Consider the following 16,921-nt stretch of genomic DNA (forward strand, 5'->3'; position numbering starts at 1 on the left):
CAGGTTCTTCTGCAAACTGTTTGTCGAGAAGAAGAACGTAGCACGGATGAGAATGCTGCACACCGTACGAGAGCGATATCATGTAATGATACCATCACGTAACAGCCTAAATTCAGTCCTCCAAAGGAAGAAGCGCCAGCAAGTGGATCAAGATCGCGTAGCGATTGATGAGCTTACCAAGCTTACGACACTCGGAAGTTCTACGAGAAGTTGAATCACTCCTGTTAAGGTTACGTGCCGCAAGCCGAAATGCCGATATGCTTGGACGGCAATCTACTGACGGACGAGTGTGAGGGGTTTGAAAGGTGAAAGCGGCACTTCGATGAACATTTGAACGGCGATGCAGTAGAGCCCGAGGACGGTAAGGCAACTGATCATGGTGCACGAGCAGAAGACAACAGGATACCAACCGCCGATTTCCTAGAGGTGGAGTAAGAGATTGGCCAACAGAAAAGCAATAAAGCTGCTGGAGTGGACCAACTTCACAGCGAGCTATCAAAATACGGTGGAGTAACTTTAGTTAGAGCCGTGCACTGAGTCATTGTCAAGATTTGGGAGAAAGAACGAGTACCGGAGGAGTGGATGGTGGGTATTGTGTGTCCCATCTAGAAAAACGACGACAAGCTGGAGTGCTGTTATTACCGGGAAATCACTCTACTGAACGGCGTCTACAAGGTACTTTCCCGAATACTCTGCCGTCGACTAGCACCATTTGCGAAGCAGTTCGTGGGACATTACCAGGCGGGATTCATGAGTGGCAGCGCCACCACGGATCAGATATTCGAGGTTCGGCAGGTTATGCGGGAATGCCGCGAATGCAAGGTGCCCACACACCACTTAGTTATAGATTTAAAATCGACATTCGACACAATCGATCGAGTCTACCCATGGCAAATTATATACGACTACGGATTTCCAGACAAACTAACGCGGTTGATCAAAGTGACGATGGATCGAGTGATGTGTGTAGTTCAAGTTTTGAGGGCACTCTCGAGCCTTTTCGAAACCCGAAGGCGTTTAAAGCAAGGTGATGGGTTCTCGTGTCTACTGTTTAACATTGCCCTGGAAGGTGCCATTAGAAGAGTGGGGATTAACACGAGTGGCCTGATATTTCATAAGTCGGCTCAACAGTTTGGCTTTGCCGACGATATCGACCTTGTGGCTCCAACCTTTGTGAAGATGGCAGATACGTACATCGGACTAAAAGCCGTAGCCCAGCGGGTTGGGCTGGTCATCAATGCATCGTAGACAAAGTACATGAAGGAAGGGGTTCACGAGAAGACAGTGCTAATCTCCCACCTCGAGTTCAAGTTGGTGGTGATGAAATCTATCTGGTTGATGAGTTCGTGTATCTGGGCTCACTTGTAACTGCCAACAACGATGCCAGCAGAGAAATTAATCGGCGCATTATGGCAGGAAATCGTCCATACTTTGGTCTCCAAAGGACACTACGATCGAGTGGAATTCGTCGCCACACCAAGTTAACCATCTAAAAGACGCTGATCAGACGGGTAGTCCTCTAATAACATGATCTGTACTTGCGGAAGCCCAACGCACCCTTGCGCTCCTCGAGCAAAAGGTATTGTTTACCATCTTCGGTAGACTGCAGATGGAGAACGGATCGTGGAGAAGGCGAATGAACCACGAACTGCAGGAGCAGCTTGGGGAGCCATCTATCGTCCACACCGCTAAGATAGGCAGCTTGCGGTGGACTGGGCATGTCGTAGAATGTCCGACGACAGCCCGGTAAATGATTGGTCTCAATCCTTCAGGGACGAAACGAAGAACAGCGAGAAAGGTAATCTGATCAGGTGAAACACGACCTGCGGGCTCTAGGCAGACTACAGAGCTGGCGAACTGCAACCATGTACCCAGTGGAACAGAGACGATTCTTACGTATAGCAAAGGCCACACCATGGCTTGGAACTGTTTGGTAAGGTAAGGTACATGATGTACCGTACATCACCTCGATTCGGGGAATATTCATTTTGAGTAGTATTCAGTCATTTCCGGCTGTTTTTCAGAAACCGGAAGACGTTATCTTAGCATTAAAAATGGAGTCTGGGGTCAGTTTTAGGCCTAGTGTATCATCATGATCACGGAAATATCCATATTAGGTGGTACTGTTTCCCAGAAACCGAAAGTCGTCATCTTGGACTTCAAAATGGTGTTAGTCGTTGATTTTAAGCTTCTGTGCATCATTTTGGTTCCGTAAACACCTATATTAGGTGGTATTCGGTCATGTTTAGCTATTTTCCAGAAACCGGAAGTTCCATCTTATATTTAAAAACGGGGTCTGGAGTCGATTTTTGGTTTCTGTACATCATTCCGATCATTTAAAGGCTGCAATCCAGAAAGACTGGTTGAAATATCTGTTGAAATTGTCTAGGAAACCTTCCGTTTCCAGAGTACGGAGAAGTGCCAAACCACCATAGAAATTTTATGTTCGATTTGTGTAACAGCTCTTCCTTTGAGAAGTGAGTGAAAGGTTGAACCACCACGAACATATTTTTTTGCTACCTAAAACCTTCACATGCCAAATTTTATTCCAGTTACTTGATTACCTAGCTCTAGAGTTTTGAAGAAATACTTACTTTACTTTGTTGGCTAACGGACCGTTCACCGGTCTAGGGCCGAACGAATTAGAGATGTCCAGCTGCTTCTGTCTTGGGCAGCCGTTCTCCAGTCTCCTCGTACACCAGCAGATCGTGCATCTTCTTCCATCACGCGAATCCACCGCGTGCGAGGCCTACCACGGAGTCGACGACCTCTTCCTGGTTCTCTACTGAAGATAGTTTTAGCGGCTCTCTCGTCAGGCATTCTGGCTACATGTCCAGCCCCAGCCCCTTCACTATATCAGCATGTTTGTATACCTGGTACAACTCGTGGTTCATGCGTCCACGCCACATTCCATCCATCGCAGAACTTTACGCTCTAAAACTCCGAGCACTTGTCGATCAGCTTCCTTCAGCGTCCATGCTTCATGTCCGTAAAGGGCCACCGGGAGTATCAGGGTCCTATACAGCGCTAGTTTTGTGCGAGTTTGCAAACTACGGGATCTTAGCTGGTTACTTAGTCCGTAGAAAGCCCTGTTCGCAGCTGCAACTCGTCATTTCACTTCGCGGCTCATATCGTTGTCACATGTCACAACCGTACCAAGATAAACGAATTCGTCAACCACTTGTTACAAGTTTTTACTGCTGCTTGTTTTAGCAGAGTCAGCAGCACGGCTAGCCACTAATTGCCTTGGTTAGAAAATAGGCACAAAACAACCACACGCACTCCACACCCCCGGACAACTCACATGGGCAAGTATTTGACAGGCAATAAATGACTTACGGTTCGTTTCCGTCGATCTTGTCCGCCGCTGCATTACCCGGACGTCATGCCGAGTCCTTGTCCACCAGGTAGGGCTCGCTGGCTGAATAGGCCCCGCCAATTTGACTCCCCTACCGGAATTCTGTCACACGTGCACGCTTACGTAACTGCTTGTCCGGATCACAGCAGTCTTTCTGTTCCAAGACGTATTCGCATCGATCGGAACTTGCAACTCCTATCGGTGGAAGCACTGGTTCACTCTTTTACGAGACGATTCGCGATTTAAATGTAACTCACTTGTCGCACTCTGGACGCTTTGAAAACTTGCGCCTGTTCCGGAACGTGAGGGCAAACGGACCGCGATTTTTACGCTAACGGACGCAACAACGATCGGCAAGTGCAATTGTTCCCCCTTGGGCGAGAAGATCCGCAATTCCCGAACTTGACTCGCTGCCAACGCGCGGTGGAAGCAATTACACACCACTACCTGTCAATGGCCGTCTTTTCTCAACACGAGCGACTCACCAGCACTTTTCTGTGCTTCCGAACGCCACGACGACCAAACCAGAAGAGAGCGAATTTTTGCGTCCCTCGCTTCACGAAAGTTCCGCTATTTTCACTGCCATTATTGCTGTCATCGTTGTTTGCGTTCCCCTTTCATCGAGTGTCCCTTGTGGCAGAGTTAATGGGAATGTGGTATTTGGCCGTATTGCTAGATGTCATTTGCAAATGACGTATCGTCTAACATTCAATTTATCTCATAATTTAATTTGGCTCATAAAGTAATGTAATGAGCTAACATCATTCTTAAACGTAACACACTTCAAATCGTTCCCCATCTATCTCCACCTCAGCACCAACACCACGAGGACTCCCACGCTCTTTACCAGCTACCATGTACTTCGTTTTGGCAGAGTTTATGACAAGTCCCAATCTCACTGCTTCCATCTTACAAGGTACGAATGCCTCCTCCACGGCCTTACGTTTGATACCGATGATATCGATGTCGTCCGCAAAACCAAGAAGCATGTGAGATTTCGTGATGATCGTACCGTTTCTTTCCACGTTTGCTCTTCGTACTGCACCTTCAAGAGCGATGTTGAACAGTAAGTTGGAGAGCGCATCCTCCTGCTTCAGTCCATTCAACGTTACGAACGTGGCTGATGTCTCGCCAGCTATCCACACGCACGATTTCGATCCCTTCAACGTCATACGACTCAGCTTAATTAGTTTCGTAGGGAAACCGTGTTCCAGCATGATCTGCCACAACTCGTTTCTTTTCACTGAGTCGTATGCCACCCTGAAATCCACAAACAGATGGTGAGTCGGTAAGTTGTACTCCCGGAACTTATCGAGGATCTGTCGCAGGGTGAAGATTTTATCCGTCGTGGTACGCCCTCGTCGGAAACCAGCCTGGTATTCGCCAACAAAGGATTCCGTTAACGGTCTCAATCTGAAGAACAGGAGACGAGAGAGCACTTTATATGCGGAGTTGAGCAACTTAATGCCTCGATGGATGCAACAATCCAATCGATGACCCTTCTAATAGATAGGACATATGAGGCCTTCCAACCAGTCTTACGGCATTTGTTCATCCGCCCAGATCCTTAGTATTATCTGGTGGATCGCATAGTACAGCCGCTCGCTTCCCGTTCCAGCTCTGCTGATACAGTTCCTCACCGTTCAATAGCGCCTGAAAATGCTCCTTCCACCTGGCTGCAACCGTCGGTTTATCAGTAAGCAGGTTGCCGTCCTCGTCATTACACATGACCGGCACAGGAAAATTCCTGCTTCTGACTCTGTTGACTGAGAATCTCCGCACGCCGTTTTGAGCATAGCTGCCTTCTGCGCTGGCGACCACCTGCTCCTCGTATTCGCGCTTCTTAAGACGGTGGGTTCTAATTTCGGCAGCTCTTGCCCCCCCGTATATCTATCTGTTCTGACGCGTAGCCGCAGTGAGCATGCGGCTCCTGGCACGGTTCTTCTCATCTGTCACTCTCTGGCTTTCGGTATCGAACCAGCCATTAGACTGTCTTCCTCGCGTCGTACCTACCACCTCTCTCGCAGTCGTTTCGATGGCGCCGTGGATACTACTCCATAGACCATTTATGTCTTCCACTCCTCCCACTTGCTGTTCTGCGATCCGTTGACCGTATTCTGCTGCCACGCCATCAGCTTTATTCCGCTGATTGTTGAAAGACGTCGTCCTCTCTGTGCGAGATTTCAGTACATTCGACAACCGTGAGCAGATCTTACAAACGACGAGAGTCAAAGTCAATGATTGGTCCCCGAAAACACCTAACATCAGTAACATCCGAAAAGTTCCGACCGTCAATCAGTACGTGATCGATCTGGGAGCAGGCTTCTTCGTTTGGATGCCTCCAGTTGTGTTTCCGAATATTCAAACGTGGAAAATAGGAGCTACAAATGGCCATTCCTCTGACCGCAGCATAGTTTATCAGCCTCAGCCTCAGGCCATTTTCATTTTTTTTTATGATGATGATGATGATGGTCCCGCCACATACCCCTACAAAGGTTTGAGCTGGACGATTTATCTATAGATAATTAATATAGTCACATTTAAATCAGTTATACAAAAAAAAAAAAACGAACTGATTTTACTCCCAGATATAAACTTCTTCAAAAACTGTTAACTTGATTCACATCGGTAGAAATGTGAAAAGCTATAGAGCTACACAAAACTAGCACAGGGTTTTCATGACCTTCAGCCAGACTAACCACAACTACTTCATGATTTTTCTCTAAGCATTGTTAAAGAATCCATTCATATCTTAATTCCGCGCGCGAGGCTCAAACTTATGTAGTCACTTTCTATTATTTTTTAAAGCTACAACAATATAAAGGAAAAAATCCATCATCACCACCGTGACGAACACAGTAGTTTTTGTTAATACAATACATATTAAAAAAGATCTAATATAAAATATGAATAAAATTTTACAACACAATCAGATCCGTTCGTAAAAACTTCGTCAGTTACATGCTTCAATAAAACAATAAATAAATAGATAGGTTCCAAAAATAAATAGTTCATTCAAATTAAATCCGTTGTTTAAACTTCGTCAGATAAACTCTCGTCATTTTATAAAAGTTTTAATTTTCGTTCTGTACAACAGAAACTTTCACGTGTGAAATACATTGTCTCTTGAACTCCGCAAGCGTTGGTGCACGTTTAACATGTCTTGGCATCGAATTGAAAAAATTTATACCTTTATAAAACAATGAATTTTGTGAAGCTCTTGTTAGAAAGAAAGGTGTTCTTATTTCATCCGCGTTTCTAGTGTTATATCTATGAAAATCTCTTCCTCTTTCAATTCGATCACACAAATATTGAGGTAGCAAACCATTAATTATTTTAAAAATGAACACCATAGACAAATAAACAATTCGTTGCTTCACGGATAACCATTGCAAAGCGTCCAACATAAAAGCAGAGGAAGTTAATCTTTCACAATTTAAAATCAAACGCATTATTCTATTCTGCAAACGCTGTAACCTCAATAATTGTGTGTTATTGGCCAAAAACAAAAAGGTAGGGCAAAAATCCAAATGTGGAGAGATGATTGACTTGTATAGCTGTATTTTACTACTAATCGTTAATTCGTTTTTCAAACGGCATAGAATTCCATACTTTTTGGCAATTTTCTTGATGACATTGTCAATGTGAGCGTTGAACTTTAGGTTGTCATCAATAATCATGCCAAGATATTTAATCTCCCGAACGCGACCAATTGCCTCATCATCAATCAAAACAGAGACATCGTCATTTACAACGGTGCGCGAGAAAATCATATATTTAGTTTTATCTATATTTAATTTCAATTGCTTATACTTCAACCATCTGTTTAGAGAACGTAAATCTTCGTTCAAGTGTGAAACGGCTTCTTCCACATTCTTAGCTGCAATGAATAATACGGTGTCGTCGGCAAAAAGATTGATATCACAAAAACGTAAAACTCGTCGCATGTCATTTATATACATAATGAATAAAAGGGGCCCTAATACACTTCCCTGTGGAACTCCAAGATCATTCTCCACGGGACTAGATACCAAATCATTAAAAACAGTCCGTTGAGTTCTGTCAGACAAATAGCTCTCAAACCATCTGAATGCAGTACTCGAAATTCCAAAGCGCTTGATTGTGTTCAACAATATGGGCCTAGAAATTGTCTCAAAAGCGCGTTTTAGATCCAAAAAATAGCAAATATTGTGTCTCTAAGTTGTCTTTCCATTTTGCTAGTACTAAGTTCAACGCGGTTTCACACGAATGGCCTTCCCGGTAGCCAGATTGTTCCGGAATTATTAACGAGTTGCTATTTAAATATTCTAACAGCTGACCTTTAACAACAAGTTCTAATATCTTTTCTAACGTGTGTAACATGTTGATGGGACGAAACTCTTCGGCTTTAATCGTTCCAGCAACCTTTTGAATCGGAACAACCAACGATTCTTTCCACACTTTAGGCACGTGCCCAGTTAGCAATGATTCATTTATAAGGTTCAGCAGAGTGTGACCAATAACATTGAAGCAATCTTGAATGACCCTAGCATTTACATTGTCTACTCCAGCCGTTTTACCTAATGAAAAACAAATATTTTTAAGGTCATCCATTGTAATTGGGTGAAAACCATCAAATCTACCATTAAAGTTAGTCGGCTGTTTTATTTCATCCGGTTCATCGACCAGTTCAATTGATTGATTGATCAATGAAACACTATTGATGAAATAATCATTGAACTTACTAGCAATTACTTGTTCTGTTTGTTCTAATGTGCCATCAAAAGTTATGGACCGCGGTTTATTATTACTAGGTTTTAATAAAGATTTCAAAATTTTCCATAACTCTTTGCTGTTGTATTGATGCTGAATAATCTTCCTCTGTATATATTCACAACGCGTCTTTTTTAACGTTTGTGAATACTTATTACGCGCGATCGTGTACTCCTTCCAATGATCCTGCCTGTTAGACCTACAAAACTTTTTGTAAAATTTATCCCTTTTGCGTTTAAGGCGCAAAAGATCAAAATTGTACCAGCTGTTCGAGTTTTTCAGAGAAACTAATTTGTGTTCAACTAATTGATTCGTACACGTTTTCAAGATGTCTGTAAGAACAGCTGCCGAATCATCTAAATTACGGCCCGCGATTGGAAAATCCAAGCTTCTTTCAGCAAGATTCGAAACAGTCTGTTTCGAATATTTTCTCCAGCATTTCAATTTTATTAAATCATTGTTATCATTCATTATATCTAATACATTAATCATTAATGTCTCATGATCGGTTATTTTCATATCGGAATTCGTACCTGAACGAATAGAATCAAAATTGGAATAAACATGATCAATCAAAGTTCTACTTCGCTGGGAAATGCGCGTATATTCGTCAACACTTTGTTTTAAATTGAAAGATTCAACTAAGCGCTTCAAATGATTCGAATTTGCATCATCTCGCCAGTTAATATTGAAATCACCAGCCAATATGTTCAATTTACTAAAATCAAGAAATTCCTCAAGCCAGTTTTCCAATATTTCAAGGAAACGCTGGTCACTGGTATTAGGAGAATGATATAAAACACCAAAATCACCCAACTTCATGCCACGAATTACTGTAATGCCCAAGAACCAGTTACCATCCTTAGCTTCGTTTCTGCAAAGCTCGAACTGAACCGATTCTCTGACATAAATAGCAACACCGCCAGTTTGTCTAGAGTGTGATAAGCAAGCAGCAACGTTATATCCCGGAATACTATATTGATCAAATGCTTCAATATCGACAATATGTGTCTCTGATAAGAACACTAAAAGTGGACGTTTATCTTCAACAACCTGACGTAATGCAACGTAGTTTGTTGTCAACCCTGCAATATTAAAATACAGAAAATCAATGTGATTCAAACTCTTCTTGGAACTGGTTTGCTATTTATTGAAACGCAAGCTGCTTTTCTTTTGATTAAAAAGTCTTTTATAAATCACGCACTCTGAACTGAATGCGGCATGGTTGACGTCCAAATTCATTTTACGCTCTCTATTCATTTTTAAACAATTAACGCATTTCAATACAGTAGACGTGCACTCAGACGTCTTGTGCTTTTGGCTACACCTAGAGCATGTATCACAATTTTTGCAATCCGTGCTCTTGTGTCCAAATTCTCCACATTTGAAACATCTCAACACGTTTATCGCGGGAAGTACTAAGCATCGATCAAACTCTACATTTACTAAAATTCATTGGTTGACGAGTGGAGGCTGTGCCTTCCAATGACCGGACGGAAGAATTTCTCCCTCCCAACCTGTGCGTTTGCGTCTCCGATGACGACATTTACGTCGTGTTTTGGGCATTCGTGATAGATTCGCTCAAGCTTGCCAGAGAACTCATCTTTGACTTCATCGGATTCGTCGTTTGTCGGTGCGTAGGTGTTGATTAAACTGTAGTTGAAGAATTTGCCCTTAATCCTCAACACGCATATACGGCCATCTACGGGCCTCCACCGGATGATTCTTGTTTTCTGATTTCTAAGCACTACGAAACCGATGCCTCGTTCCGCTGCTTTGCCGCCACTGTAGTAGATGTGGTACTTGAAAGAAGTGCGTGCAATAGGGTCTACTACACGGAATTCCCTTTCTCCGGAATTTGTCCACCGAACCTCTGAATCGCTGCGATTTCGACTACCTGCCGCTGTAGTTCTTGTGCAAGCAAGCCAGCCCGCGCCGGTTCATTGAGAGATCGGACGTTCCAAGTACCTCCATTTCCAATCGTTTTCCTTAATCTTTTTCCGTGTTCGTAGCCTAGGTCTTTGCCGATTGATCCGTTCCGTATTCCTAATTTCGTTGTTCGTGGTTGATGAAAGGTCTCGGTATGCTACCTTACCAGGGTCGCGATACCTACATCCTGCTGATAGGGCTGCCATCTTAGGTGTAGCTGGCGGGATACAGCATTCCATAGTTCAGCCGCTCGCTCCGGGTCAGACGCTGTTGTACGGCGCCCTTAATATGGGGACACAGCCTCGTACGACCCCCTCCCCAGTCAGCATACGACCATAGCTTCCACCGGGGGTTAGTTACCCGATATCCGCTAAGGGGATAGAAGTTGCTGGACAGAGGTGAATGGCCACATTAGGGTCTCAAGTTACACGTGTCCAGCCATCTGCCAACCAACAGAAAGAATATGTGTTTCATTTGTATGGGAGCCCTCACTTTCAGAAAAGGGAGTAGTGTTGAACCACCATGGACATTTTTCTTGCTCCTAAAAATCCTAAAAATCTGACGAATTTCGTTGTATTTGTTTGATTGGTTGTCGAGTTGTGCGAATTTTGTGCTTCATTTGAATAGAACCCCTCCATTCCAGAAAAGCGAGGGGTATCGAACCACCATTGAAATATTGTTTGCTTTTGAAAACTTTAACATGCAAAATTTGATTCTATTTACTTGATTAGTTCCTTCTCGAGATTTGCAGAAATTTGTGCTTTATTTGTATGGGATCCTTCTTTCCAGAATAGGGAGGGGTCTCGAACAATCTTAGTAACCTGTTCCGGTCCCTAAAACCCCTAGATACAAAATTTCACGCCGATCAGTGCTGTAGTTTCCGAGCCTGTATGGACTCGACAGACAGACAGACAGGACTGCATTTAATACGTTTAGAAGGTTTTTCGCTCTTGAACGGTACAGATTTTTTCTAGGTATTCGTGAGACAGCTAGTTAATGAGACTTTTCGTTCTAGTGATTAAAATTTAGGAGTTTCAGGTCCGTTTCCTTCGACTGGTTAAAAGGGGCATCACCTTTCAAGCCGTTTCTAACCCTAATGAAGATTTCTTTCAAAAAAAGTTTGCCGTTTATTCATATTATAATCTGTGTAGTGTGGAAGAGGTATATTTGGATGGAATATGTAAAATGACTTGCTATACTTTGTAGCAATTTAGCCGAGTGAGATTAGAGAGTTTAGTTTTTGTCCTGGGAAGCAAATCGAATCCAACTGTTTGAAAGCTGCTAAACATATTCCAGCCAAATTTTCTACAGACGTTATCCATTAATTGAACCCACAATGGCGTTTATTTTTAAGACATTTTTCGCATAGCCACTTTCTGGAATTTGCACCGAAAAATGAAAACCGTCACACGAAGCGCCAGACGTCCGTTTGACGTTATGACGTTGGGTGCCGGATTCCACTTGCGTTCATCACCGTAGTACCGCTGCGGCAGTGTGGGGACGGTCCGAGATTAGCCAAGAAATTTTGTTGATGTGTTTTCCATCGTCCGTCGCCGATTAACTGTTGTTGGATGCCGAACGATTTTGGCTTTAGAGCTCTCTCTGCACTGAATCTCGAGCGATCGCGATCTGGTCTTTAAAAATTGATGGCGTGTAAAATTTTCATGTTTTCTTTTTTCCTTCGCCATCAGTCGGTCGCCGCTCCTAACGGCATCATCACCTGTTTCGTTTCGTCCCGTAACTCAGTTCAGCGGCATGCTAACGATTTCGGGTGAAAATGTAGGGGGTGACGGTGCTCTCATAAAGAATTAATCTGAATACGCATATCTGCTGCCATTTTTTTTTCTTTTCTGCTGATCGTTCCGAACTTACACAACATTACCATCTGCAAGTTTCATCCTTTTACAGTTTATTTACTATATAGTAAGTCGCACTACAACGCCGGCTAGCCCAGATTAAGTCAGCTCGAGAGTGGGAGCGACTTGACGACGGGCCTCGTTGTTATTTGTGTTGCTGTGGTGCTTGGATTTTCGACCGGCTGCTCAGCGCGGCTCAGCTCAGCTCAACGAGATTTTCCTCGCAGTAGGGTGCTGTCAGTCAGTCGGTCGGTCGGTCGGTGTTAGTGAGGGAAACTCTAGACACCACAAAGCGATTTTTTTGTTTCCTCCCTGCGTTCGTTCGTGGCATTTGCTTTTATCGGTGAAAAGTACATTTGCCGGATTTTACTCAACCGAGTAGAATAAATTCATTCTAACTCCGTCGGGAATGTCGCGTACCGAAATCTGAAGCGTGTGATCGAGATATATGATGTAGAACCGTGAGGAAAATTACCCGCTGTGTGTTATAGGTGATGAATATGCTAACCTTATAAGGAAGTTTTGTTTACCTTATAAGGAAAGTATCGTGTTCGAAGTTAAAATAAGGTGAACTGTGCTATCATGTGAGAAAGTAAAGTTGGCGCCTTGCAATGATCTGGTTAAAAATAAATTCCAAGCTGTTGCAATGAAAATTTCTGATCATCATGACGTTCATGAAGATAATTGAATGTAAAATCATCGATGTGTCCCAAGTATAAGGAGAGTTAATTTAAAAAGTGGTTCTGAAGTGAAACCTAAGAAAATCTGGGTGTCATCATCGTTTCAACAAGTGTGCAAAATACGCCCGTAATCGTCTGTATCACCATCATCAGTATGGCGGAAGGGGGATTCTACGGTGCTGGATATAGTAGTGGTGGTGGTGGAAACGGCAGTCGCAATTCGGCTGCCGAGTATAATCTGGACATCAAGATCAAGTCCATCGAGAAAATGTTACTCCCGCTGATGAAACAGGTGAGTTTGTTTTTTTTTTTGAGTTGAACAAACATCCATTTTTTGCAATGCTGAACGAAAACATGCGGCTGAAGAACAGTGAAAAAAAAAACGTTCAATGGCAAATTGTGAAAACTAGCCGCTGCTCGATGAAGCCACTTGGCTGGGAAAACGTGAACTCACGAATCGTGAGCCGTGCTGTGTCTGTGCAGGCGAAATGTTTGTACAAGTGATAAATTACTCGTGCTATATAGTGCATCCAGCGCGAGCGTTAATGTATGTTGGTGTGTCGCAGCGTGGTAGCCAGTGACGACCGAAATGACGTCAATCGCGAAAATTAATTTGGTGAATATTTAACGGTGACGGATTTCCAATGCTAACGAACCAGCGAGATAAATATATGCTCTTGATCGGTGAACAAATTCCTTGTAACATAACATTTTTTCGGTGGGTTGCATAAGATAAAATGTTTGATTTCAGCGAAATTTATTTATTTATTTATTTTGAAAAAGTTTGTTGATTGGTGTCGACGAAATAGGCTAGTCCTTAGTCCCGTATGGATGAGGAAAGTCTAAATCACACCTTCTATCCTTGCTCATTTTTTGCATCCTCGAAAAATTACATGCATTGCCCACTTTACTAAAACATAAACTCACTTGTCCTCAGTGTTTCTAAATCATCGAAGAAGTATTCCAATAGTTTTCAGCTACCTAATCGATGGGTGTGCCCTAAACTGAGAAGACCAAGTCAACAACCTTGGTGTCCTACTCGATACTAAGCTCACCTTTAATCATCATCGCTCAGCTGTTATCTCGAAAGCTTCACGTCTGCTTGAATTTATCCACGCAAAAATTGGAATGTGCGTAACCAGATCATTTATGAGCGAAATCAGCGCATATACTGACTAAGTTTGGAACCATTATATAAGAAACGTGTGCTGGGCATAACGCATTTGATGCTCTAGCGTATTTTGAAAGTATTTAGCACCTCCAAATCACTATACTTCAAAAGTTTCAATTTGTGTTGGTATCGTCATGATGATTTGTACTGGTATTGATAATGTTCTTTACAAGGCTGCTATCTTTGAAGCAGTGCAACCAACAGCAAACACTGATGATTTTGGTCATGAATCAGTTGGCCATCAGTTGACAGTCGAGTCGTGTCGCTGTGCTGAGTGATCTCACACCCGGCTCACTGCTGGTGGCTGTATTGGTGCTGCTGTACTGGTGCTGCTGGCTGCTTTGGGTGCAGCTTCGAACGTTCGGACAACCACTGCTGAAAGGAAGAAGTAAATCGGTACGTGTTCTTGTCGGCGCTAGTGCACTAGTGTGCTACATTTAGCGCGATGGATATAGATCCCTCGCCTCCCGTGCCACCATCCCCGAACCTCCCTGACCCTGACCCTTCTGTTACCCCCTCCCCGGTTCATTCTCCAGTCCCCCCTCACCCCAGGCTTTACCAGGACGGCTCTCAACAGGGCAGCTATACTGTTTATTTTCGTCCAAAGGCAGGAGTGAATTCAAAGCGATTAAACATACTGCAAATTTCTAAAGACCTGACGAAGGGGTACAAGGCCGTGACCGAAATTTCCAAGGTCCGACCTAACAAGCTCCGTGTCGTGGTCAGTGATCTGGCACAGGCCAATGCTATCGCTTGCTCTGAGCTCTTCACACGCGAGTATCGCGTTTACATACCCGCACGAGACGTGGAGATCGACGGTGTCATAACCGATTCGAGTCTGTCTGTCGAGTGTATCCTAAAAAGCGCAACCGGTTGCTTCAAAAATACCGAAACACAGGCGAAGATTTTGGATTGTGAGCAATTGCGGTCCATGTCTCTCGTCGGCGGTAAAAAAGTTTACACTCCGTCAGACTCGTTTCGCGTTACGTTTGCCGGATCTGCACTCCCTAGCCACGTCTCGATCGACCGAGTTCGTCTGCCTGTGCGATTGTATGTACCCCGTGTTATGAATTGCACCAATTGCAAGCAGTTAGGCCACACAGCCGCCTACTGCTGCAATAAGGCACGATGTAGCAAGTGTGGGGAGACTCATGCGGAAGATTCTTGCAGTGTTAATGCTGAAAAATGTATTCACTGTGGGGAAAACCAGCATGAGCTCTCCACATGCCCGGTGTACATGCAGCGCAGAGATAAAATCAAGCGGTCACTCAAGGAGCGTTCAAAGCGTTCTTATGCTGAGATGCTGAAGAAGACCGTGACCACTTCTACCATAACATCGAACCCCTTTGATCTGTTGTCCTCTGATGAACCGATTCTGACGATTCATCAGCGGGAACATCTTATGCCAATCCTGGGGAGTCTAGGAAGAGGAAAAATGTTTCTTCTCCTAAACTTCCCCGTAAAGGTCCTAAGATTTCCCAAAGTGTAATGAAAAGTACGAACAAACCAAACAGTGCTGCGGTAAAACCGAAGCAAACTCCTCCTGTGCTTGCAAATTTAAAGTCCCAGAAGGAGTTCCCAGCACTGCCAGGAACATCTAAAACCCCAGTTGTTCCTTTTGCACATCCAGTTGATGAAACAAACTCTGGATTAGTGAAATTTTCTGACATTGTGGACTGGATTTTTGAAAATTTCAATGTACCCGATTCAATTAAATTTTTTCTTACAGCATTCCTCCCAACAGTTAGATCATTTTTGAAGCAGTTGACTGCCCAATTGCCCCTCCTTGCAGCGATTTAATCCTTCGATGCCTAATTCAACTGCGTATATGAAGGATTCTATCTCTGTCTTACAGTGGAATTATAGAAGTATTTTACCAAAAATTGATTCGTTTAAAGTTTTGATAAATAAAAACAAATGCGATGCATTTTTCCTTTGTGAAACTTGGCTTACTTCAAATATTGATCTCAACTTCCATGATTTTAATACTATTCGCCTTGATCGAGACACCTCATATGGAGGAGTACTTTTAGGGATTAAAAAGTGCTAATCTTTCTATCGTAATAACCTCCCCTCGATTCCAGGCATCGAAGTTATCGCATGTCAAATGACAATACAAGGTAAAGAGCTTTGTATTGCCTCAATATATATTCCTCCCTGAGCACAGGTTGGGCAACGGCTGCTCTTTGATTTAATAGAACTTCTTCCCTCGTCACGTTTGATTTTGGGAGACTTCAACTCTCATGGTGTTACTTGGGGCTCCCCTTACAATGATAACCGCTCCTCTTTAATTTATAACCTTTGCGATGACTTCGACATGACTATTTTAAACAACGGTGAAATGACACGTATCCCGAAACCTCCAGCGCGCCCAAGCGCTTTGGATCTATCCTTATGTTCGACGTCGCTACGGTTGGATTGCACATGGAAGGTAATCCTCGATCCTCACGGTAGCGACCATCTGCCTATTCTTATTTCAATTACAAACGGGTCAACTCGCATGCGACCAATTGACATTCCGTATGACCTCACACGGAATGTCGATTGGAAGTTATACGAGGAAATGATTTCAAAAGCGGTCGAGTCGATTCAACATCATCCACCACTTGAAGAATACAACCTCCTCGCGGGCTTGATTCTCGACGCCGCGTTGCATGCCCAAACAAAGGAATATCCCGGCGTAACGATCAAAGAACGGCCTCCCACTCCGTGGTGGGACCAAGAGTGCTCCGATGTCTACACGCAAAGATCCGACGCGTTTTTGGCCTTCCAGAAGGGAGGTATACCTGGCGACTATTTACGGTATTCGGAGCTTGATACCAAGCTTAAAAGTTTGGCTAAAGCAAAGAAACGCGGATATTGGCGTCGGTTCGTGAACGAGACGTCGAGGGAGACATCGATGAGCACTCTTTGGAACACAGCCCGAAGAATGCGGAATCGCGTAACGGCCAACGAAAGCGAGGAGTCTTCAAGTCGGTGGATATTTGATTTTGCCAGGAAAGTATGTCCGGACTCTGTTCCTGAGCAAAACATTGTTCGCGATGCGTCTCCGGGCCACGACGCGATAGAATCACCTTTTACGATGGCAGAATTTTCAGTTGCCCTCCTGTCCTGTAACAATAACGCGCCTGGGTTAGATAGAATCAAATTCAACTTGTTGAAGAATCTACCCGGC

The 16,921-nt window shown here is 43.7% G+C and overlaps 1 protein-coding gene across 1 annotated transcript in view; it reads left to right on the plus strand.

Moving 5' to 3' along the window:
* The first annotated feature begins 12,133 nt into the window (after window positions 1-12,133).
* The window catches only part of LOC129722753 (alpha-catulin), a 380,319-nt gene continuing 375,531 nt past the window's right edge, over window positions 12,134-16,921 (plus strand). The window contains exon 1 of the mRNA XM_055676457.1: window positions 12,134-12,867. Coding sequence (XP_055532432.1) covers window positions 12,730-12,867 — 138 coding nt within the window. The 5' untranslated portion in view covers window positions 12,134-12,729. The remainder of the gene's footprint in view (window positions 12,868-16,921) is intronic.

Source organism: Wyeomyia smithii, chromosome 2 (genome assembly GCF_029784165.1).
Source record: "Wyeomyia smithii strain HCP4-BCI-WySm-NY-G18 chromosome 2, ASM2978416v1, whole genome shotgun sequence".
Lineage (NCBI taxonomy): Eukaryota > Metazoa > Arthropoda > Insecta > Diptera > Culicidae > Wyeomyia > Wyeomyia smithii.